General features: G+C 36.5%; 1 protein-coding gene across 4 annotated transcripts in view; it reads right to left on the bottom strand.

Moving 5' to 3' along the window:
• Positions 1-23910, bottom strand: part of Rbp6 (RNA-binding protein 6) — a 1756398-nt gene that overhangs the window by 645122 nt on the left and 1087366 nt on the right. For all 4 annotated transcript variants that reach the window (XR_010953559.1, XM_067788144.1, XM_067788145.1 and 1 more), the window contains one exon: positions 9460-9552. Coding sequence is in view for 3 of the 4 variants with exons in the window: in XM_067788144.1 (XP_067644245.1) it covers positions 9460-9552 (93 nt within the window). In the remaining variant the exon portion in view is untranslated. The remainder of the gene's footprint in view (positions 1-9459; positions 9553-23910) is intronic.

Here is a 23910-nt window from a genome sequence, read left to right as displayed (position 1 = left end):
TTGCAGTTTGAAGCAATTTATTACGCAATTTTTTTTAAATTGGCAATTTATTATTACAATTTATTATATGACAAATTTGCGTAATAAATTGCCCAAATAGTATAAATTGCCAATTTGGTGTATGTTTGAACCTAGTATAATACTAAAATATTTCCACTAACACATCGAAACTGACTCTGACTCTGAAGCACTCTGTGCAGACCCAATTATTCATTACTAGCAGAGTACCCGACGTCATTCGGGTATAAATAAAAGCAGTATTATATAGACTAATATATTGGACTAATCCCAACCCCCATTTGTATGGGAGATACCACGCCCCTTTTTCGTTATACTCAGTTTTTCTGGACGGGGTAGGGATTGGGAGGTACCACGCTCCCTTGTCGAAAACTTTTTTATATAGCCTACCATAGATTGGCGCACTCAGGGTATGCCGTGGCAAAATTTCGTTCGATTCCATTCTGCGTTTAGGCTGCAAGTCCAAACATACATACAGACATACTTTCACAAATATATAGTATATTCCAGAAATACTTGAATAAAAAACTTTTTATTGTAAATTTGCGATCAGTTCGATTATGTTCTAGGATGTTTTGAGTAGGCTAGTCTGATATCATATTTTCGGGTATAAATATAGATTTATTTTATCTTTCGCCCGACGTTTCGCTGAATATTTCAGCCTCCTCAGGGGCTACACTATTTTTCTTTTCAAATAAATAAATAAATAAAATGTCACAACACATAGAAGTTAACATGAAAACATTAAATTATACTTACAACAATATAGGACAATATGAACATACTGTCACGGATATTAGCATCACTAAGGCCATGCCAAGCAGTATTTGCGCCAATAATCAAATCATGTATGCACATATATAAGACAGCCGAGAGATGTCACACACAGATGCATTTACTTATACGCCTATGTGTGTGTGAGAGACTGTAAACCACAAACTCACATACATCTGAGAGACGCTGAAAAGTAGAAAATTGTAAACAAGTAGAAACTATATGAGAACTATAAACACTCGAAATAGTTGGTAAGTTCTGGAAATAGAAGAGCCTAGATGTATGCAGCGTAAACTATAAAAGCGGCACAAGCGAGTAAAAAGTAATTCAGTTTGAGTTGAGCTATCAATCAGTTTGATTAAGCACACGATCTGGCGGCCAATAGTAGAGTTTCATTTGAGTTATCAATCAGTTTGGTTATTAATCCAGCGAGTAGCAAAGTATAAGTGTTATTGTGAAGTACTTTAATAAAGGCCATTTTTCCATTGTTCAATATTGGAGTTATTTATTCAACAGTTTAGTGATTCGAACTTAGCGGAGGATTGCAAATAAGATAAAAAAAAAATAAATGTAAGGCGCGATAACCTCCGAAGAGATCTAAGGCCGAGCTTCTCTTCCAATTTGCGTCGTGCTCCTCTTGATTTTTCCCTACAAATTGGCCGGACGGGACCTACATATTTTATGCCGACTCCGAACGGCATCTGCAAGGCAGATGAGTTTTCACTGAGAGCTTTTCATGGCAGAAATACAATCGGACCGCTTGCCAGACACTGCCGAGGGGCGACCCCGCTTAGAAAAATTTTCTTCTAATTGAAAAATCTTATTTCTAAAATTTTTGATGTTGCTTTGCCCGGGAGTTGAACCCAGGGCATACGGTGTGATAGGCGGAGCACGCTACCATCACACCACGGTGGCCGCAAATAAGATAATTTGCAGTAAATTCGTTACAATTGGTGTCAGAAGAGGAATTGTTGAATAAATTCCAGAGCACAACAAAGACATTGCAAAGTTCAGTGAATTGAAAATCCAGCAACTGAAGAAGGAGTTGGAGAGCCGTGGATTGAATACAACCGGCAATAAGATCGAACTTCAAGCACGGCTACGAGAGGTAATGGAGTTGGAAGGAATTGATGTGGACGAGTATGTCTTTTATCCTGATGTGGAAGAGCCAGCGACTAAATTGGAGGAGAAGATAGAGACTTCGAATCCATTGGCGTGTGTAGACACTAACGCGATACTAGCAGTGCTGAAGCAAATGTCGTCACAAACATCAACCGATATGTCAACACAGCTCGAAGTACAAAAGGCAGATATAACATCCCAACTGGAATCGCAGGCGACACGTATAACATCCAAGATTGAAGCACAGGAGACACGTATATCCGAAATGTCGTCGCAAATGTCATCTCAGCTGGAATCGCAGGAGAGCCGTATAACAGCGAAGATTGAAACACAATTGGATGAACGGAAAACACACATGGCGTCACAAATTGCAGAACAATTAAAAGAGCAAGAGGCACGCATAACATTACAACTCGAAGCCCAGGAAGAGCGTATCTCAACGAAGCTGGAGGCACAGGGAACAAAAGCCTCATCGCAGCTGGAGGCTTTTAGTGAACGACAAAATAAAATGGAGGCCGAGATGGATGCTTTGAAAGATCGTATACAGGAGTTGCAACTAAATCGCCCAGCAGTTTCAGGGAGTAAACCAAAGGTAAAAACACCATCCTTTGACGGTTCTGTTCCTTTCCAGGTCTTCAAGCTACAGTTTGAGAAAACCGCAGCAGTGAACAACTGGAATGCGGAAGATAAAGTTGCTGCACTGTTCGTGGCATTGAAGGGGCCAGCAGTGGAAATCTTACAGACGATTCCCGAAGGAGAGCAGAACAATTATGAAGCATTGATGGCTGCTCTAGAGAGACGATACGGAACTGAGCATAGGAGACAAATATACCAAATGGAGTTGCTGAACCGCTTCCAGAGGCCTGGTGAAACATTGCAAGAGTTTGCGTCGGATATTGAAAGGCTAGCACATTTAGCGAATGCGGATGCACCCGTGGAATACACTGAAAGGGTAAAGATTCAGAGCTTAATAAATGGCATACGAGATGTGGAAACGAAGCGGGCTACATATGCGAATCCAAAACTAACATTTGCTGAAACGGTATCGCATGCTCTGATTCAGGAAACAGCGTCGCTTCTGTGTAAGCCAGTTTTCAAAGCACGCCGTGTGGAAGTAGAAAGGCCAGAGCGGGTAGACACAATTTTGGAAGCACTGAAAGGATCTCAACAGAAGAATGCCGGAGTTATTAAATGTTTCAAGTGCGGCAACCCAGGTTACATTGCACGTCATTGCGATCTTGGTCCTAATAGTTCCAAGAATGTGGGTGACCGTAAACGCAAAGCTGGCGGAAATGAGCAAGAGCGTGTCGGATGTAAATAACGAAAACTTGCCCCGGCTATTGAATATCCTGTGATATCTGTGTCGCAGATTGGAAGGAAATCAAGCAGTCTTACCATCAGAGGGAATGTGGATGGTAAAGAGCGTGTACTGACTGTAGATACGGGGGCATCTCATTCCTTGATTCGATCTGATTTGGTCTACAGGAGAGTAAAGTCATTTCCTGGAGCAAGGTTGCGTACGGTCACAGGCGAGTATAATCAAGTCCAAGGCGAAGTGGTATGTGAGGTATTAATTGGAAAAGTCATAGTTCTGCACAAATTCGTTGTGGCGGAGATCGTTGATGAAATCATATTGGGAGTGGACTTCTTGGTTGACCATGACGTCAGGATCGATATGCGGAGGAAAATTATGCGCTATAAGAACCAGGACATACCACTTAACTTTAGTTTGGAAAACGGGTTCAGCAGTAATCGGGTACTGGTGGAAAAGGCTCGACAAAGACCACGAAAGTCAAAGGCAAAGGTTGATAGATCGAATGGGCCAAATAAATCAAAATCAAAAGTACCTGCGAGAGAAACACTGGCATTGACAAAACCTAAAAGCGCAGGAAAACGAAGAAACGAATTTCCGAGAAAGAATGCGAGGGTAGTTTCAAGCCGGAGCGCATTACTGTTGTGAAATTTGGGAACGGGAACGATACCGATTATGTAAAGCAAATCCGTCCAGCGCAAGCTCTACGAAGTGGTTCATTGACCAAACAACAGAGTGTGAAGGAACGGCCCAGGGTAACGAGTAGTAAGATGAAACACTGGCATGACAAGAACTTTAATTAGGAAGGTTTCTTGCCGGAAGATTTGGTACTGTTAACCAACCCTAACCGGCGAAAAGGTGTTCCAGCCAAATTTCGGTGCAGTTGGGAAGGCCCGTACAAAGTTGTGAATAAGATCAGTGATACCATCTACCGCATACAAACCACTGGGAAACCACGGATTAGAAGGGTGGTACATTTGGAGATGCTAGCGGCAGATAGATCGGGAGATTTGTCTGATCGGGACGATCAGACTTAGGTGGAGGGCAGTGTCACGGATATTAGCATCACTAAGCTATACCATCACTAAGGCCATGCTAAGCAGTATTTGCGTCAATAATCAAATCATGTATGCACATATATAAGGCAGCCGAGAGATATCACACACAGATGCATTTACTTATACGCCTATGTGTGTGTGAGAGACTGTAAACTACAAACTCACATACATCTGAGAGACGCTGAAAAGTAGAAAATTGTAAACAAGTAGAAACTATATGAGAACTATAAACACTCGAAATAGTTGGTAAGTTCTGGAAATAGAAGAGCCTAGATGTATGCAGCGTAAACTATAAAAGCGGCACAAGCGAGTAAAAAGTAATTCAGTTTGAGTTGAGCTATCAATCAGTTTGATTAAGCACGCGATCTGGCGGCCAATAGTAGAGTTTCATTTGAGTTATCAATCAGTTTGGTTATTAAGCCAGCGAGTAGCAAAGTATAAGTGTTATTGTGAAGTACTTTAATAAAGGCCATTTTTCCATTGTTCAATATTGGAGTTATTTATTCAACAGTTTAGTGATTCGAACTTAGCGTAAGATTGCAAATAAGATAATTTGCAGTAAATTCGTTACAATAAATATAAAAGTACCACCCTGCGTGGTAGTCTTGTCATTAATAATTTATTTAATCAGGCATAGCATGTATGCAGTGGCGATATTGTCGCTGTCCTTCTTTCTGTTCATCGTCTTTTGTAGTTGTTTAAAAGGTGTAAGCTTTCAAGTGTGTATCTCACCATCTCCCTTTTTTCCTTATCAATAATTTTGGTGTTCGTTAAATCTGCTGTATGGCCACAGTTGTGTATGTACTGTGAGGTTGCCGTGCTGTGCGAACCCAATGCGAACACCTAGCGCCCGCTTTGTCGCCCAATGTATGTTTTATCACAGTTCTCGTTCTCCTTTCCTTAACATTATTTTTTGTATATCACGTTGTTTTATTGTTGCTTGTCTATTTGAGTCTTTGTTTTTGTGTATAGTTTGGACAATGTATTGTTGGACTTGTAAGCTAGAGTGATGTTTTGTTGTTTAGTTATGTTGTGATCGACTATAGGACTGAGCTTAGGAATGTATGTCACACTGTGGTATTTCTTAGTGTCTGTTGTTGCTGCGTCTGGTAATTTTTTGAGTTGGTTACTGGTTTTCATGATCGCCTGGTTGATCAGTTCGTGTATTAGGTGGTTGGGGTAATTATTATTTCTTAAATTATTATTCTCTTTGTTGGCGTCATGGAAATCTTGATGGCTTACGGTCTGTATTTTATTTATCAGATTCTTCGCTGTTGATTTTGTATTTGGTTGGTTGGGAGAGAAAAAAGTTAATTAGGTGGCCAGAGGATGTTGGTTTTGAGTACCAATCTAATTTAATATTATTGTTTTCTCTGTGTATACGAACATCAAGGAAAGGAATGTTCGCGTTTTCCCACATTTCCACGGTGAACTGGATTTTATGGTGGTACTTGTTTAGCGTCTCTACAATTATATTCACGTCACTGCGTTTTGCTATTGCGAAAACATCTTCTACATATTTAATAATAAATGTCAAGTTAATATTGTGTTGTTGTTTGAGCTTCGAGATGGTTTATTTCTTTATTTATTTGAAAATAAAAATAGTGCAGCCCCAGAAGAGGCTGAAATATTCAGCGAAACGTCCGGCGAAAAGTAAAATAAATCCTTATTTGTACCCGGAAATACTTACCGTTAGCCTAATGTGAAAATGTGCTAAGTCACTTTTTTTGAAAAATTGTATTTTAATGCAATTTTAAAACTGAATTTAAAATACATCGATCACAAAAAAATATTTAACTTTTTCATTTTTACGTGCTGTGGGCAATGATGTGTAAATGTGCTAAGTCGTCAGCTGTTAAAAAAAATGTGCTAACAGGTTGACACCTGTAAATGATATCAATCTGAATTACTAGTCATTTCTTTGTGGGCGCGTTTTATTTATTTATTTATTTCATTCAGTCTAAAAGTACATGCTTTGTTGTTGTTGTATTAACGATAAAGACACTCCCCGCAGGCTTTTGGGGAGTATTACCGATGTTGATGGCCCTTTGCCGGATATAGATCCGGTACGTTGCGGTAACAAAGCACTATTAAGGTACTACTAGCTCGACCATCTCGGAACGATTTATATGACCATACTAAACCTTCTAGGCCATCCCGCCCTCTCCATCCCCTAGTTCCTTGAGGAACTTGGGGTCGCCAGAGCCTCGGCTGTCAACGAAACAGGATTCGCCACGGTTAGGTGAGTTGAAAATTGGGTTGAAGAAGCTATATATTGTGCTGGCAACCGCTTGAAATTGGATTTACCCATTTGAGACATGCCTTTCTATATACTACTATAATCTACTTCAACTCTTACATGTCGATAACTACATGCTTTCGTACAGACTAGTTAAAAATAGAAAACAATTCAAGCTTAAACTTATATAAGCTGTTATTAAAATTAATAACACTACTGAATCGATTTGCTAGATGTATAGTCCTAGTTATAGGTTCATTCATAGCATAATTCGTTTTATGAGTTATTTCGATAAATAATCTATTATGCCGAATATCACGCAGCGGAATATATGGAATGAACAAATTAGATAAATCAGAGCAATTCGTGCTAGAGTTTGTTACATTGTAGGCAAGCGTGAGTGAGATAAAAGTTCTTTGTTATGCAAAGCCTGAAGACCAAGCAATTTGTGCCTGCTGTTATATGATGGGAGGCCGTCTGGCCATTGAAGCATACGTAAAGCACTTTTGTAAAAATTTGTTGCTCAATTTTATAGGAGTTAGATTCATAGAAATGATTCCATATTATTGAGCACTATTCAAGACCACTTCTGACCAAGGATATATAAAGTGCCTTCAACGTCATAGGGTCCTTAAAGTCACTGGTGTTACGTCTACTGATTGCAACAAAATTTGAAACATCGAAATCAATGTGACTAGAAAAGAGAGTTTGGAGTCAAAAATTACAACCAAGTCTTTACTCTCGTGACAGCGTTTAAGATATTTAGCATTTAGTTTGTAGATAAAGTATGTTGCAGTTGTCGTTATGGAATAAGACACAACACAGCATTTGTTTGAATTTAAAAATAAGTTATTGTCTGCACACCATCCGGCAAAAGAGTCCAGATCAGAACCGTTAGAAATTCAATAAATAAATAAATGTAAGGCGCGATAACCTCCGAAGGGATTTTAGGCCGAGCTTCTCTTTCAATTTACGTCGTGCTCCTTTTTTTTAATTTTTCCTACAAATTGGCGGGACGGGACCTACTTGTTTTATGCCGACTCCGAACGGCATCTGCGAGGCAGATGAGTTTTCACTGAGAGCTTTTCATGGCAGAAATACACTCGGAGTGCTTGCCAAACACTGCCCAGGGGCGACCCCGCTTAGAAAAATTTTCTTCTAATTGAAAAACCTTATTTCTAAAATTTTGATGTTGCTTTGGCCGGGGTGTGAACGCAGGGCATTTGGTGTGGTAGGCAGAACACGCTACCATCACACCACGGTGGTCGCCAATAGTTAGAAATAGTTTCACAAATAATTAGTATTTTTTATGAAATATATAGTTTTAGTGTTATATTTCAATCATTAAAGGGGAGGAGTGATGGGGAAACATATTGAGTAAAAAGTGCTAAGTCAGGAGAAAAAATTTGTTTTGAGTGAGGAAATTGTGCTAAGTCATAAAATAGCTGCTGGGTTAGCATACATGATTTTTATTTATCTTTTTCAAAGCTCCTACACTCAAAAGTATTCCAACTAAGGTATCCTCATTAACAGTTTTGAAAAAAAAAGGTTATTTCAAAAATTATTCAGTTTTTTTCGTCTCCTGTAAAATTCGTAAAAAGTTACTTAGCACATTTTCACATTAAGCTAACGATATATGTAATGCTCCTATATCGCTAATAGAAAATGCTCACAATGTGTTTTGAATTCGAAATCAAGGCAAGACAACCTATAAAATTTTTGTGATTGTAGGAGCATAAGTGTGACAAGAAAAAATTAAAATTTAGGTACATTCGATTTAAAAAAAATAAATAAATAAATAAATGTAAGGCGCGATAACCTCCGAAGAGATCTAAGGCCGAGCTTCTCTTCCAATTTGCGTCGTGCTCCTCTTGATTTTCCCTGCAAATTGGCCGGACGGGACCTACATGTTTTATGCCGACTCCGAACGGCATCTGCAAAGCAGATGAGTTTTCACTGAGAGCTTTTCATGGCAGAAATACACCCGGAGTGCTTGCCAAACACTGCCGAGGGGCGACCCCGCTTAGAAAAATTTTCTTCTAATTAAAAAATCTTATTTCTAAAATTTTGATGTTGCTTTGCCCGGGAGTTGAACCCAGGGCATACGGTGTGATAGGCGGAGCACGCTACCATCACACCACGGTGGCCGTACATTCGATTATTGAATACAAAAACAAAAACGTTTAAACAGCAATATATCGGCACTCTGATGTTTGGAAATGTACCTAGCCTTTTGTAGCAATATAGGAGTATTACATATATGCGGAAATATGAGATCAGACTAGCCTACTCAAAAAATCCTAGAAAAAAATTTTATTCATCACCATTGTGAATTCATACAAGTGAACAATCTTTCTCTTCCTCCATTGCCATACCTACTTGTCAAATAATAGTTGACAGGGAGAATGGCTGTCCCGAATGGCAAGAGAATGGAAGATAGGTTTCTTTTTTGCTCGGGGCTATTAAATTGAACTGCCATGAAGTCCCATTTGTGTTTCAAATCAAAATTTCTTTTACTGAAAATATGACTACATATTTATATTCATTTCTAAAATATAGTTAACAGATAAAATCTGAGCAGCCAATTAAGCAAACATTTTAAAATATGTAAATAATGTAATAAACCAAACGTCTACAAAAATTTTGGAAAAACACTATTGAGCAAATGATTTAAGTAATCTAACAGTGATGGAACAGGTGATCGAGGCTGTTTACTATTGTGAACGTTTTTATCAAACATTCGCCACTTGTATGAATTCACAATGTTCATCACTCAGGCATTTTTAAGTTATGAATAATTTTTTTTATTTCATTTGAATTTTTTTCAAATTCAAAATGATGCCGAATGTCCATTAAAGGAAACATTTTCTTTTTGCGAGTTCTACGATTTTCTTCTTCGTATTTAATAAGCTTTAATTCCTAGTTGTATAACTTACCGGTCCATATTGCTCGAAATAACTTTTGACGTCCTCCAGTGTTGTGGGCGCTGACAGCCCTCCCACAAAGATCTTCTTCGTTCGCGTCACCATCTGCAAAATAAGAAAAACAACACATTAATTCTCATAACCTTATTCCGAAAGCAAATATGTATGTATATAAATAGCTAAAAAATCAGTTATGTGGGAACTTGTTGTTTATGTCATTAATACGCTCCGTGTTAGTTCCCTGCAGTGGGCTTGGGTACTAGTTGCGACTCTAAAGTTTGGTATACTTTCCACTCAATAGTTTCATTTCATTTTTCAGTCGAATAATATAATTTTATTGATCCTTTATTTTTGTCAAATCATAGTCCATTTCCAGCTCCAAATGATATAAATTCAAGAGGGGTAAAATTTTCTTAAGAGTATCAGAATTTTGCAAGGTAGAATTTTTTTTTCGCTAAGACATGATACAATAAAACTAAACAGGAGAAGTCAGTAGTACACCAAGAAAGCATTCGACGGCCCTCATAATTCAGTTATGAGTTTTAAAGTAGTAGAAACGGAATATTATACTTTAGTAATAGAATGTGTGGAAAAAGTCAAACTTGATATATCTTCATTGGAAGAGGAAAAATGAAAGACAGGAGTGGAAATGGGAAAGGAGAACTAGAGAAAATTGGAAGGAAGTGGAAATAGTGAAAGGAACAAGAGGAAGAGGGAGAATGAGAGTAAAAGTAAGAATAAGGACAATGGTTTGAGAGAAAATAGGACTAAGGGTTTAACAGGAAGTGCAAGAATATAAGGATAGGATAAAAGTAATTGGAGAGTAGGACTAAGATAAGAGTGAAAGCGGGTTCGAATCCTAACACACTATCACGGATAGTCAACCATATGAAAGAAAATTACGTGATACGTCAAACGTATAAACAAAATACTATTATAACATATGATAGCAAACGGAACGTAATTTATTTTCAATTCCCAATAAATTTTAAGATCCACATTAGGTTGGATTGTATTTTTAGCTTACTTTAAATTTTGAACTGTCAAATTGGTTGCCCAAAATATAAAAAAGAAAGTAAATAACTGCGATGGATCCAATTTTATAGTTTTGTTTGAGCTCCAGTAATAGCAAAGGCGATGAAAAGAAGGCGGTTAAGAGAGTGCAGTAACCCTTTGGACTTATCGAACGAAGCGTAAGGATATCATTTGTGTATTGTTTCTTTGTAACAAAACATTATTGTAGTCTCTTGAAGAGATGTCGCTTAACTTAAGAAGCTTTTAGTTACTTTCTGGAGAAGTTGAATTTGAAGCTTGATGTTACCAAAGCGGGTGTCTCGCCATGAATACTGCCCATATTTCCTTTTGGCTCTGATTAAGCTTGTTTGAATTAGACATTTGTTAATTATAAGAGTTTGAGATTTGTTATTATATTTTATTTATTCATCTATTTTAACAATTTTTTTACATGTTCAATGAAATTTGTGTGTATATAATCGCCAGTTTGTGTTCGAATGAAAGTAGAACATAACGCGTACGTTCAGACACTCGTCACGTATGTTGCGACCCAAAATTACGATCGAAGTAGTACGTTCACGTATGTCATAATCCGAAAATAATGTTTTTAAGTGACGAGTTATACGATTACGGATGTTACGATTTGTGCCCAGGACGAATAAGAGGAAAAGGTGGAATATTTACGAAAGGAGTTGGGAAATTGAGTGGACCTATTAAGGTAAACTGTAAAAATCGCATAGGGTAGAGGAAAAATAGGGTGCGACAGGGTAGAGGCAAGCGTAAATATAGCGATACTCAGAACAGCGTCTTCGGGGTTCGATCATAAGTCTGTAGGTATTTTACGTTGTGCCACACGATTTTGGACCTTTTTTTGCACACCTGTTAGTTATCTCGTTTTTTTTCTCCTCTCATGTTTAAATGTTCCAAAATAGATTATTTGTGAAAGTCTGTCTAACTTCTCCTTATCTTTATAAAATTTTAGTAATTTTGTGTATATCCCTCTTTCATAGTAAGCTACTATCAAAAATAAAACCATGACAACTTTTTAACAACCCGAAGTTACTTCCACTTTTTTTCTAAAGCACAAAAGTTTTCTAGGGAACTTCAATATTTCGGAAATACAAAGCATTCCTGTACATGCTTTAATATAACATTCAATAGGTCATATGCATAAAAGGATTATTATATTGTAATTTCAGGAATATTATATTGTAATTTCAAGTGATCGGTTTAAAAAAAGCGTTTGCTAATTTTATTCCTATGTCGCAATATTCAATATTTCTGTCACACTAATACCAGACCGATTTGTACATGCTGAAAATTGGGCACTGGATTTGTGTTTGCTTGTACTTCGCTCATATTACTTACTACTCTTAAGTTTACTCTGAAAAAATAATTTATGTTTGTTTGTTTAATGGTGTGTTCAATTTATACTTATTATTAAGTATTCATGAGCTTAACAGCGGCTTATAATAATTGAATATTCAATTATTATGTTTTTCTAAGAAAAGTGAAAAGAAGGAAAGAAACATTTACTGGCATATTGCGATGGTACCATTTCGAAAACCGCCATCAGGCAATTTCGTAATGTTATCAAAGGTTTCACTGAGCGAACCGCGAATCACACGGCAACTGCAGTTTCACGATGTGATTCGCGGTTCGAATCTCGGTGAAACCTTTGATAACATTACGAAATCGCCTGATCATGAGACCGTTGGCGGTTTTCGAAATGGTACCATCGCAATATGCCAGTAAATGTTTCTTTCTTTCTTTTCAGTTTCTCATAGAAAAATATACTAATTGAATATTCAATTATTATAATCCTATGTCAAGCTCATAAACTGAAAAAATAATAATATTAGACAAATCTCAATGTTATTAGCCCACTCTTGTTCTTGTTTTTATCTGTAAACCTTCCGAAGTAGTTTGTTTATTTTTTATATATATTCCGATTGGTTCTTCTTTAATATTAAATATATGTGTAAGTAGGCTTTCCAATCTATATTTTATGTGCGAATAAAACTAAATTATTCCACTGTTGGGAAAACAGTGGAATAATTTAGTTTCATTCGCACATAAAATATAGATTGGAAAGCCTACTTACACGTAGTTTGTTTATCTTAGAACGTGTATGGAGTGCGAAAAGTCAAAAGTAGAAACAAGGTGATTAAAAATGAAAACTTTCAATAGTTTTCTGGAACATTGAATTTACCATCGACCAAACCAATGTGTTTTAAGACAGCAACCACTTACATACATAGACATAAACATTATTTCATAACAACCTTGTGGAGGGCGTATTTAGTTGCAGTGTGTGCATTATGCTTTGCCGGCAATAAAATTCATGCAATGTCGTAAAATTAAAACACTTCAACAGCATCAGCAACTGAATCGACTTTTACACGATTGAGATTGTTGTATTCAACTTTAGTAGAATTCGAGTACTTACTTCTGTGACAACGAGTTAAGCAAAAACAGTAATAACAACATTTTCTATAAGATTTGTTGTAACAACGTTGCACCCAGTTGGCTAAAAGACAAAGGGAAATATACAGAAGTCCACCCGTTTCCACAACTCGAAGCAGACAGTGTCAAGTGCAAATTTTACAACATAACCAAACAGATAAATATACACATACATACAAAGACAGGTTTAACTGTATATGCGCTGTCGAGTTATTTCGAAGCACTCGTGGATATAACTTGCTTATGATGCGGCGTTACTCTTATGTAAGTAACTTTTTCTTTAAGTATCGAGAAGAGCTGGAGGTGCCTCTGGTTGTCTACATAACACTGTACAGCTCCCTAATGCAGTGAAAATTACAAAGTCCACTATCTATTTATGTCTGTGTTCAGACTTGTGTAATTTCGTGCTCAATTGTCATTTCCCCAACCCACTATAAGCTACGTAATTTCGCTTTGTAAAATTAGTCCATAAACTACAAATGAAACTGACACTTCGTTCATATCAAAAAACCGATATTTAGTGGTTACAGTACACAAACTTAATTTAGCTTATATGAAACACTCCGTTCTTAAATGGGTTGTATACATTCTCAGTCATAATTTCGACAATTTTGATTAAAAAGTAATCCATATCGTACCCCCATAGATGATTAAAGCGATCGAATTCCAAAACATTTTCTATTCGAAAATTGATAGGCCAATTCTGGTGACGCGTATAGTGTCGATGGAACTCACGCCCATTTACATTAGTTCTCTTTAGAAATAGAATAGTACTTCGAGGCATTGAATCCTAATTTTTATCCAGTTTGGCCAATATGCCCTAAAGATCTCGAAATATTTACAAAAATCATATGTATGTACATATGTACTATGTAGATGTCGATGCTGAAAATAAAACTAACAATTTTTCAATTAAATTCAGGGTACTTCTAAATTAGTTAAATATTATGAATATCTAGGAGATATCAGTGAATGGAAATATACATATGTACGTAAGTATGTAGATATATATAATGAAAAAATATTCATTTGAAAGTTTTCTCTTGTCGTGAGTCTTCTTCAGGATCTGGCGCGCCTTGAAAATCTGATCGATAATAGATTTACCAGGTCTGAAGCCGCACTGATAAGGTCCAATCAGCTTAAATCGTAATTGAAATACTCGAATAATGCCTTTTGATTTATAGCTATAAATACCGAAAATTATTGCCCGAAATATAAAAATTTATTTAATAATTAAAATAAATAAAAAATTACGAAAATTCAAAAACATCTAAATATGCCAAATAATTTAAAAATCAGGTGTTTTCACTAATTTGTTTTTTTTTTTTTTTTTTTGTAATAAAATATAAAAAAACTCGGAGTTATATTCATAAATGGCCCACTTATTTATGGTCTCTGATACATCTCGTACATATATATGAAAGACATAGATACACATTTACATTGTACATATTTATTGTACATCCTCACTTAATTCTTATCCAACTATGGCTAGATAGTCGCATGGCTTACTGGCTCTCATTGAAATTGCAGCGTCGTTAAAAACCGATTTGGTCCAACGGGGATCGTGTGACTTGTATGCTGTTGCATCAAACAGCTTAGCACGCGAACAACTTGAACTGAACGACAAACCAGCGGACATCATTGTATAAGGGGGCAATGCTGTACTATTATAACTCATTTCCTCCTTGCTGCAGTTTCTCCTCTTCTAAGTGCTTTTGCACCCGCTAACAGATTGTTTTGGCGAATGTCGCTACAGCCAGCGCAGTAATTTTGGGATGAAATGCAACGTGGCAGATTGTATGTATTTCTTGGTGTAGGTATGTGTGTATATGCATACATATGCATGTGAGGGAGTAAGATTTGTATGCCACAGCAAATCCTTTGTTGGGAAACGCCGCATGTTAAAGTTAACATTTTGAAGATGAATGAGTATATCGTCCGTTATCTTCTTAATTTCCGAGTGCACAGTCCCGTCTGAAGCGCGACGAGGTATGTTCAATAGACAAATATACAGACATGAAATATTAAATACGTACTCACTTTCGTACATGCCTACCTCTTCTGCTAGTATATACCGTTATATGTGTGTATTTATTTACAGAGACCTGCCAGTTCACAGTCCTCTTTTCCTTCTATTCAATGTAGATATTTTTTTTTAGAATAATTGAAATATTTCTCCTCAGACTTGAGTAATTGCGCTGCCCACTTGGCGTTCTGTATTTTGGCAAAATAGTTAAGCGTCTGCTGCATAACTCGCAGAGCAAATTGCATTACATAAATTTTTTAAAAACTCGTAAAATTTTAATTTACGATTAATTTCATTGCATTCTAAAGCTTAAGCACTCAACTTAAATCGTCAAAACAGCAGACGAAAATAAATTTTTATAAAAGTAAAAATAATAATAAGTAAAAATAATCAAAACTGATCCGATAAGTCTTTCTTCCAAATAAAAAAAATATTAACTTAAAGGTTTAAGCCCCTCTTACTGTTTGCGAGTCACTTAAAATTGGCGATCCGACTTCACCGGCGAGTCGCCTAAAATGAAATATTGTGGTTGGTGAACAATCAATTGATTTTGAAATTTGAGGCGTAGGTTTATAGGGCGACTTTCAAACGATAAAACAATTTTTGGCGTGTCACTCAGTTATCTTAGTGAGTCTCTATCGACAAAAGGGAAATGAATTAGGATTTGAAATGGAAAACTCCTCGCTAGACCTGTTTCTAGATTCTATTAAGAGCAGTGTGATGTACATACATAAATACATGTACAAGCATTCGAACATGACCTACATTCAATGCGGTCGACGCCAATAAGCGCAATAGAAGTCGATAGGCCATTAACATGACCATTGAAGAAGACTAATGAAACTGCGACGCAAGCAAAAATTTGAAGACACGCTGCGCTGCCAAATGCAATCCACTGACTAATACTGACTCATCGAACTGAGCCATGCACTAGGCCATGTGGAAAATGCTTGGGCAAACAGAAAAAAAGTGAGGAGTTTTGGAAAGTATTTTCTGTGACCAAATAGTTGTATAAATAGAATTAAGTTTGAAAGAATTAAAGAGAATGATCACAACAGTGAAACTAAATCGTCACATGTTTTTATTTTCTTCCATGCAAGCTTTCGGTAACCTCACGGCTACCTATTGAACGCAAGATGTCTCTCTGCCTTATAAAGAAGAGAGACTTATTTTTTTATCCAACAATTTCCACCACGGGACCACCACGGCACCACCACATGGCGATCCTGCCAAACCAAACTAATCCTGCCAAAATAGACTAATCCTAACTCAAAAATTTTAAAAGCAAATGAACAGCTACAATGAAAACCCCATCAGCAAGGCTGAAATTGACAAAATTTTCGCAAAATACGAAAATTTTGTAGAAGAGGCGTACGTTCCTCAACACACAAGTAAAATATCAGGAGAGACTGCTCCACCTTACACACCAGCTCCCATCAACGCCGGCCCAAAAAGGCTAACAACAGAGGAATACCAAGCCCGACAACTCCTAGCAATAACAAAAAGACAAGTAAGGAAGGTTAAGTTCGGTTGTAACCGAACATTACATACTCAGATGAGAGCTTTGGAGACAAAATAAGGGAAAATCACCATGCAGGAAAATGAACCTAGGGTAACCCTGAAATGTGTTTGTATGACATTGGTATCAAATGGAAGGTATTTTAAAAGGGAGCGGGCCTTAGTTCTATAGGTCGACGCCTTTTCGAGATATCGCCATAAAGGTGGACCAAGGGTGACCCTAGAATTTGTTTGTACGATATGGGCATCAAATAAAGGTGTTAATGAGTATTTTTAAAGGGAGTGGGCTTAAGTTCTATGTGTGGACGCTTTTTCCAGATATCGCCACATAGGTGGACCAGGGGTGTCTCTAAGCTCAGAACATCATCTGTCGGGTACGGCTAATTTATTTATATATGTAATACCACGAACAGTATTCCTGCCAAGATTCCAAGGGCTTTTGATTTCGTCCTGCAGAACTTTTTCATTTTATTCTACTTAATATGGGAGGTGTCACACCCATTTTACAAAGTTTTTTCTAAAGTTATATTTTGCGTCAATAAACCAATCGAAAATACAATGTTTCATCCCCTCTTTCATATTTGGTATAGAATTATGGAATTTTTTTCATTTTTCGTAGTTTTCGATATCGAAAAAGTGGGCGTGGTCATAGTCGGATTTCGGTCATTTTTTGTGCCAAGATAAAGTGAGTTCAGATAAGTACGTGAAATGAGTTTAGTAAAGATACATCGATTCTTGCTCAAGTTATCGTGTTAACGGCCGAGCGGAAGGACATACGGTCGACTGTGTATAAAAACTGGGCGTGGCTTCAACCGATTCCACCCTTTTTCACAGAAAATAGTTATCGTCTTAGATTCTAAGTCCCACCAAATTTCACAAGGATTGGTAAATCTTTGTTCGACTTATGCATTAAAAGTATCCTAGACAAGTTAAATGAAAAAGGGCGGAGCCACGCCTATTTTGAAATTTTCTTTTATTTTTGTAGTTTGTTGCACCATATCATTACTGGAGTTGAATGTTGACATAATTTACTTATATACTGTAAAGATATTAAATTTTTTGTTAAAATTTGACTTAAAAATTTTATTTTCTAAAAAGTGGGCATGTTTTCCATCCGATTTAGCTAATTTTTATTTAGCACATATACAGTAATAGTAGTAACGTTCCCGCCAAATTTCATCGTGTTATCTTCAACGACTGTCAAATTACGGCTTGCCAAACCTTCAAATTACCTTCTTTTAAAAGTGGGCAATGCCACGCCCATTGCCCAAAACTTTACTAATTTTCTATTCTGCGTCATATCCGTCTTTAGTTATGAATTATCGCACTTTTTGGATTTTTCGAAATTTTCGATATCGAAAAAGTGGGCGTGGTTATAGTCCGATTTCATTCATTTTAAATAGCGATCTGAGATGAGCGGCCAGGAACCTACATACCAAATTTCATCAAGATGCCTCAAAATTTACTCAAGTTATCGTGTTTACGGGCGGACGGACGGATGGACATGGCTAAATAAATTTCTTTTTTCGCCGAGATCATGTATCTATCTTCTATAAATCTTATAAAATAAAGTCACTTTATGCCATGTATGCACATAACTTCACACAGAGTGCTCCGATTTTAAAGTGGTTTTTTGCATTTGAAAACTTAGCTACGTGAGATGGTACAGTTAATATAATTTAAAGGTATATATTATACGGGCGTGGCAAATTTCCAAAATGTAGTAAAAAATCATAAAATTTTTGTTTACACAGCTATAACTCATAAACGGAAGGATGGATTTGAAAAATTCTACTTTTCAGTAAAATTTTGAAATATTTACCTTCGTTCTGCATTAAAAAAAAACTTGATTCCTTTTTATATCAGCCAAATTGTTTAAACAAAAGTAACATTTTTACCAAACAATTCGTGTGTGTGATTGTTCGGTGTCAACAGTGCGCGCTAATTGTTTTGAGTGAGGCATGATGCGACACATACGTACATATGTACATCGCATTCGTTGCGTTATTTATCTTCGGGCGTAGGTTTATAGGCATGTATGAATGTACATATGTATGTATTTTCATATCATATCAGCTTGACATAGGTATGTACATACATATTTATGCAACATAAATGGTTAATTGTTAATGCAACATAAATGGTTAAGAATGCCTACATCTATTGAAAAGTAATCTTTCGTTAAAAATATTAAACATTTCCTTAAAATTCATCAAAAAAGTTTTATTTTTTGGTATTTTTGCATGTGTCACTATCACTACATATTATAAGACAAAGTCGCTTTTGCTGTCCCATGTCCCTTTGAATGCTTAAACCTTTAAAACTACGCAACGGATTTTCATGAGCTTTTTTTTTAATAGAGTGATTGAAGTTTGTAGTTAATAACATCCATTAAATAATGGAGAAATACCGTTATTTTTGAAGTTTCTAATGTGTTACACTATTTATAACTCAAGAACGGATGAACAGATTTGGCTGAAAATTGGTGGAGGGGTCGCTTAGAACCAGGAGACAGACATAGGGTACTTTTATCATGTTCTGGATAGGGTCTTGAGATCAAAACGTGGACCTAGATAATACTGGGATATGTTTGTACAATGTGGGCATCATATGGAAGCTGTTTATGAGTACTTTGATATGGGGTATTTTTCGTACCCGTGGGTGACTGAGTCTCGAGATATAGGCCAAAATGTGGACCCGTGTACCCCTAGAATGTGTTTATAGAATATGGATAACAAATGAAAGCTGTTGATGAGTGCTTTAGTACAGGGTAGTATTCATACCTATTGGTGACTAGGGTGTCGAGATTGAGGCCAAAACGTGAACCCGGATACCCTTAGAAAGTGTTTATACAAGAAGGATAACAAATGAAAGCTGTTGATGAGTGCTTTAGTACAGGGTAATTTTCATATCTATTTATGACTAGGGTCTTGAGATATAGCAAAAACGTGGATCAGGGTAACACTAGGATGTGCTTTTACATTATGGGTATCAAATTGAAGCTGTTGATGAGTGCTTTAGTGCAGGGTAGTTTTCATACCTATAGGTGACTAGGGTCTCGAGATATAGGCCAAAACGTGGTCCAGGGTAGCACTAGGATGTGTTTTTACATTATGGGTATCAAATTGAAGCTGTTGATGTGTGCTTTAGTACAGAGTAATTTATACCGCTGGGTGACTAGGGTCTCGAGATATAGGCCAAAACGTGGACCAGGGTAACACTAGGATGTGTTTTTACATTATGGGTATCAAATTGAAGCTGTTGATGTGTGCTTTAGTACAGAGTAATTTATACCGCTGGGTGACTAGGGTCTCGAGATATAAGCCAAAACGTGGACCCGGATACCCCTAGAATGTGTGTGTAATATGGATATCAAATGAAAGCTGTTGCTCAAAGCTTTAAAGTAATTTTCATTGTGATATTCTATTTAGTTGCATCAGCCTGGCAATAGTGATAAATATGCATGCGAAGCCGAAAAAAAGCATTAATTCATAATACCCACATACCTATTTACATACGTGCTATTCGATTTGCCTGAAATTTGGTATATAAACTTGCCTATATTAGTTTTAACGATCCTTTTTTCGGGGAAGTAGACCAAAGACGGGCTGGGAATGAGATTAGGACTAGGATAGGGACTGAGACTCGGAGTGGGACTGGAACTCGGAATGGGACTGGAACAAAATACATACCACCCTCTGGGACTAGAAGGATGGGAAAAACTTGAGAGAAGAGAACAGAGGGAAGGATAAGGAGACGAAGAAAGAGATATAGTGAGACGAAAATAGAGATAGATGAAGCGAAAAAGCCGGAGGGAGGAGTGAATAAAATTATTAATAAGAAGTGAAGAGGGGAGGGCAGAGTTAGAGAGAAAAAGCTTATTAAAATGTATGCAGATAGACCAAATTTAGGGCAGAACAACGTCTGACGAGTCTGCTAGTTTTGATATATAGAAGTCTACATCTATCTCGATTAGCTTATGCCGTTACGGATTGCCGTTATGCGAACAAAGTTAATATACTCTGTGAGGTCTGCTCAGCTGAGTATAAAAACTAGTCTGGTCTGCGGTCCTTATTTTCTATATTCTAAAAACTGTTAAGAGAAATTATATATGTATACTACTAAATGCCGTGTTCATTCCGCGGATCTATTTTGTTTTATTCTATAAATTTTTCAATTCTCGTCCTTTGATATGATAGGATCACTTTTAGGGTGAAATATCAGTATATTTTTGTTAAATCCCGTAAAGATATTGCATTTATTGTTATCGTTTTACATAAAAAATGTTTTTTTTAAGTGGGTGTGGTCTTCAACCGATTTTGCTAATTTGTATTAAGTGTACAAATAGAAGCAAGGAAAAGCTCTCAACATCACACTTTCATTAAGATTATAAATATGGACGCCTAACGCCCATTTTAAAAAATTTTACCAAACGAAAATTTTGGGGTCATAAAATTAACTCACTCATCAAGTTTAATTAATTTGAAGGTCATTGTTAATGATTTATCGTATTTGTTCGTTTTTTTTCGAAATTTTCGATATGAAGAATTGGGTTTCTTGATCTTTCGATCTCTTCTTTTTTAAATACCAATCTATTCTGGGCCTATGTAAGCCTGTATACCATCTTTCATAAGGACATCTCATTTTTTTACAAGTTATCGTGTTAACGGACGGACGGACGGAAAAGGCCCAATCAAAATTATTTGCTGATAATATTTATATAAATATGTATATCGCTGTCTCGAATCCTTCATGCCATTACGTATGTAGAACCATTATTCAATCAAAATTAAAGCACTCTTATGCACAAGTACACGCTGGGTGTAAATCATTGCTCAAATTTCTCAAAAAGGCTCGAAATGCTCGAGTTCAAGCTCTACGCTTTTGGAGCAAGTTAAACCTTTCTACATGTGTAGCTTATCATCTCGTTGGCCGATTTTGCTAATTTTTTGCGAGGCCAAGACTAAGAGAATATTTCTTATACATACATGTCATCAGCAGCTAAGAACGAAGAAGAAAGAAAAGTCACACGTCATGTAATCATGACCTAAGAGCAGAAGTTATTACTCATAGATATACATGCACGCATATAACAAAAAGGAAAACGTAAATTTAAGTACATGAATGAGAAATAAATAACCAACTGTTCGAGAAGGCTGTTCGTGAAAAGTCTAGATCAGTGGTCACTAAAATTTAAACTGTGGCTGTGTTAGTGAATGTGCGATGGTCGCACAAATGGACCATAAATAGTTATTAAAAACTGTATCCAAGTACGCTAACAAACGATACCAACAGTCGATGTTGCAAAAAAGAATAAGAATATGTGTGAAGTGAGCGCCAATAATTATTTCAATAGCTGACGACCATTGGAGAAGTATGCGAAGAAGATAACAGAGAGTATTAAAGCAGCGCAAGTTGAGGAATAATGAGTCAGTTTGATTTAGCACCTTATAAGTGAAGTACGCGAGTAATTGAATTATGTGTACGTCGTTAATATTTGGTTTCCGTCTCAAATCTTGTTAGCAGCTCCATGACGATGTCTGCTATGACCGGGGAGGCTCGAGAACCCATTGCCATTCCTGCCCGTTGTTTATGTATCTTATCATTGTATTTAAAATATCTATTCTCCTTTATGCAAAATTTGACAATCGTGAGAAAAGGTCCCTTGCTAACGTCGTGTACTCTTTTATTCCATCCCACTTTTTTTGAATTGTTTACTTTCTTGTGTCTTATGCTCTATTATACTTTAGTTTTTGAACATCTGACCAGTCGATCAAAAATAGTCATATGTGTAAGTTGCTGCCTTGTTTTTTATATACCTATATGCAAAATGGAATATTGTTCTAATGTTCCTTTTTTCTATTTGTTTGGCAGTCCTTAAGATGGTTTCAGAACGAAATCGAAATGCCGACGAATTAAAAATCAAACCACAAATTTAAATACTATGTTTTATTTAACTACGGCCTTTTGGCACATATAAAGTTTTACAATAACAAATAGGTATGTACAAGGCTACCAAAAATTATCAATAATATTAGTTTCTCATAGTTTCGTAGTGGTTTCAAATCTGTCAGTAAGATGAAGTAGGTATTCGATATTTAGTATGGATATTCCATATACGAAGAAATTGTGGTGAGAAAGGGAGTTGTAGTAGAACTAGGACTGAAAGTGGGAAAAGTAATGGGCAGTTAAGTGCGAGGAGTAATGTGAGTGGATGTGGGAGGAGAAAAAGGGAATAAGGAATGGACAAGAATAAGAGCAAAAAGTAAAGAGATAGTAGAAGAGAATGTGATAGAGAGCGAAGAGGGGAAGCGAGGCTCTACTTTTAAATGTAAGCAAACCACCGTGGAGTGATGGTAGCATGCTCTGCCTACCACACCGTATGCCCTGGGTTCGCACCCCGGGCAAAGCAACATCAAAATTTTAGAAATAAGGTTTTTGAATTAGAAGAAAATTTTTCTAAGCGGGGTCGCTCTCGGCAGTGTTTGGCAAGCGCTCCGAGTGTATTTCTGCCATGAAAAGCTCTCAGTGAAAACTCATCTGCCTTGCAAATGCCGTTCGGAGTCGGCATAAAACATGTAGGTTCCGTCTGGCCAATTTGTAGGGAAAGCCAAGAGGAGCACGACGCAAATTGGAAGAGAAGCTCGGCCTTAGATCTCTTCGGTGGTTATCGCGCCTTACATTTATTTTGTTTATTAAACCAATTTTAGGTCTAAAATAAATTATTTTTGAAGGTTATGGATGAATATAAATGTGTCTTAGTTTTCAATGGCTTCATTACATTTTGGTAATTTTGTGTTTTCACATCTTTTATATTGAGTTATCGTCAAAAACAAAATCATGAAAACTTTATCACAGACAGGTGTTACTTTCAATATCGATGTCATATGCGTGTTTTCCCATAAAAACAAATTTTTTCGAAAAATACTGTTACGTGGTTAATGCAGATATGAGACGATATATCCGGCAGAAATAATTTTGAATTTTTTCGATTTTATCACATTGTGATATTGTTGCCACTTTATCACCTGACCAATTTCCTGATGACAGCTTAAGAATATATTCATTTTACGTACATAAGTATATTAATATTTGTGCGAGGTCATACATATCTCAATTCGAGCTTAAAGTAGAATTTTTTGTCTCAATCTGTGCAAATATGATGAATATCAATCTTTCTTTAGATTTGATTGTTTGGAAGTGATGTAAGTGTGAACAGATCAAGTTTTGAATACGTTCAATGTTTATATAATGAATGTCTTATTTGTTCATACGACTTCGCATTTTACTTGCTGCTTGCTTTAAACCTATACTGATAATGATGCAAAAAAAGAAAAAGTCTCAAAGGTTCAAAGGAAGTTGAAAGAAAAATTCGTGAAGGTGGGGTAAAACCAAAATGAAAATCCATTATCCATTTTGAAAGGCATAAGCAATCG

The sequence above is a fragment of the Eurosta solidaginis genome, chromosome 5 (genome assembly GCF_040869045.1).
Source record: "Eurosta solidaginis isolate ZX-2024a chromosome 5, ASM4086904v1, whole genome shotgun sequence".
Lineage (NCBI taxonomy): Eukaryota > Metazoa > Arthropoda > Insecta > Diptera > Tephritidae > Eurosta > Eurosta solidaginis.
This window is presented reverse-complemented; position numbering and strand designations above follow the sequence as displayed.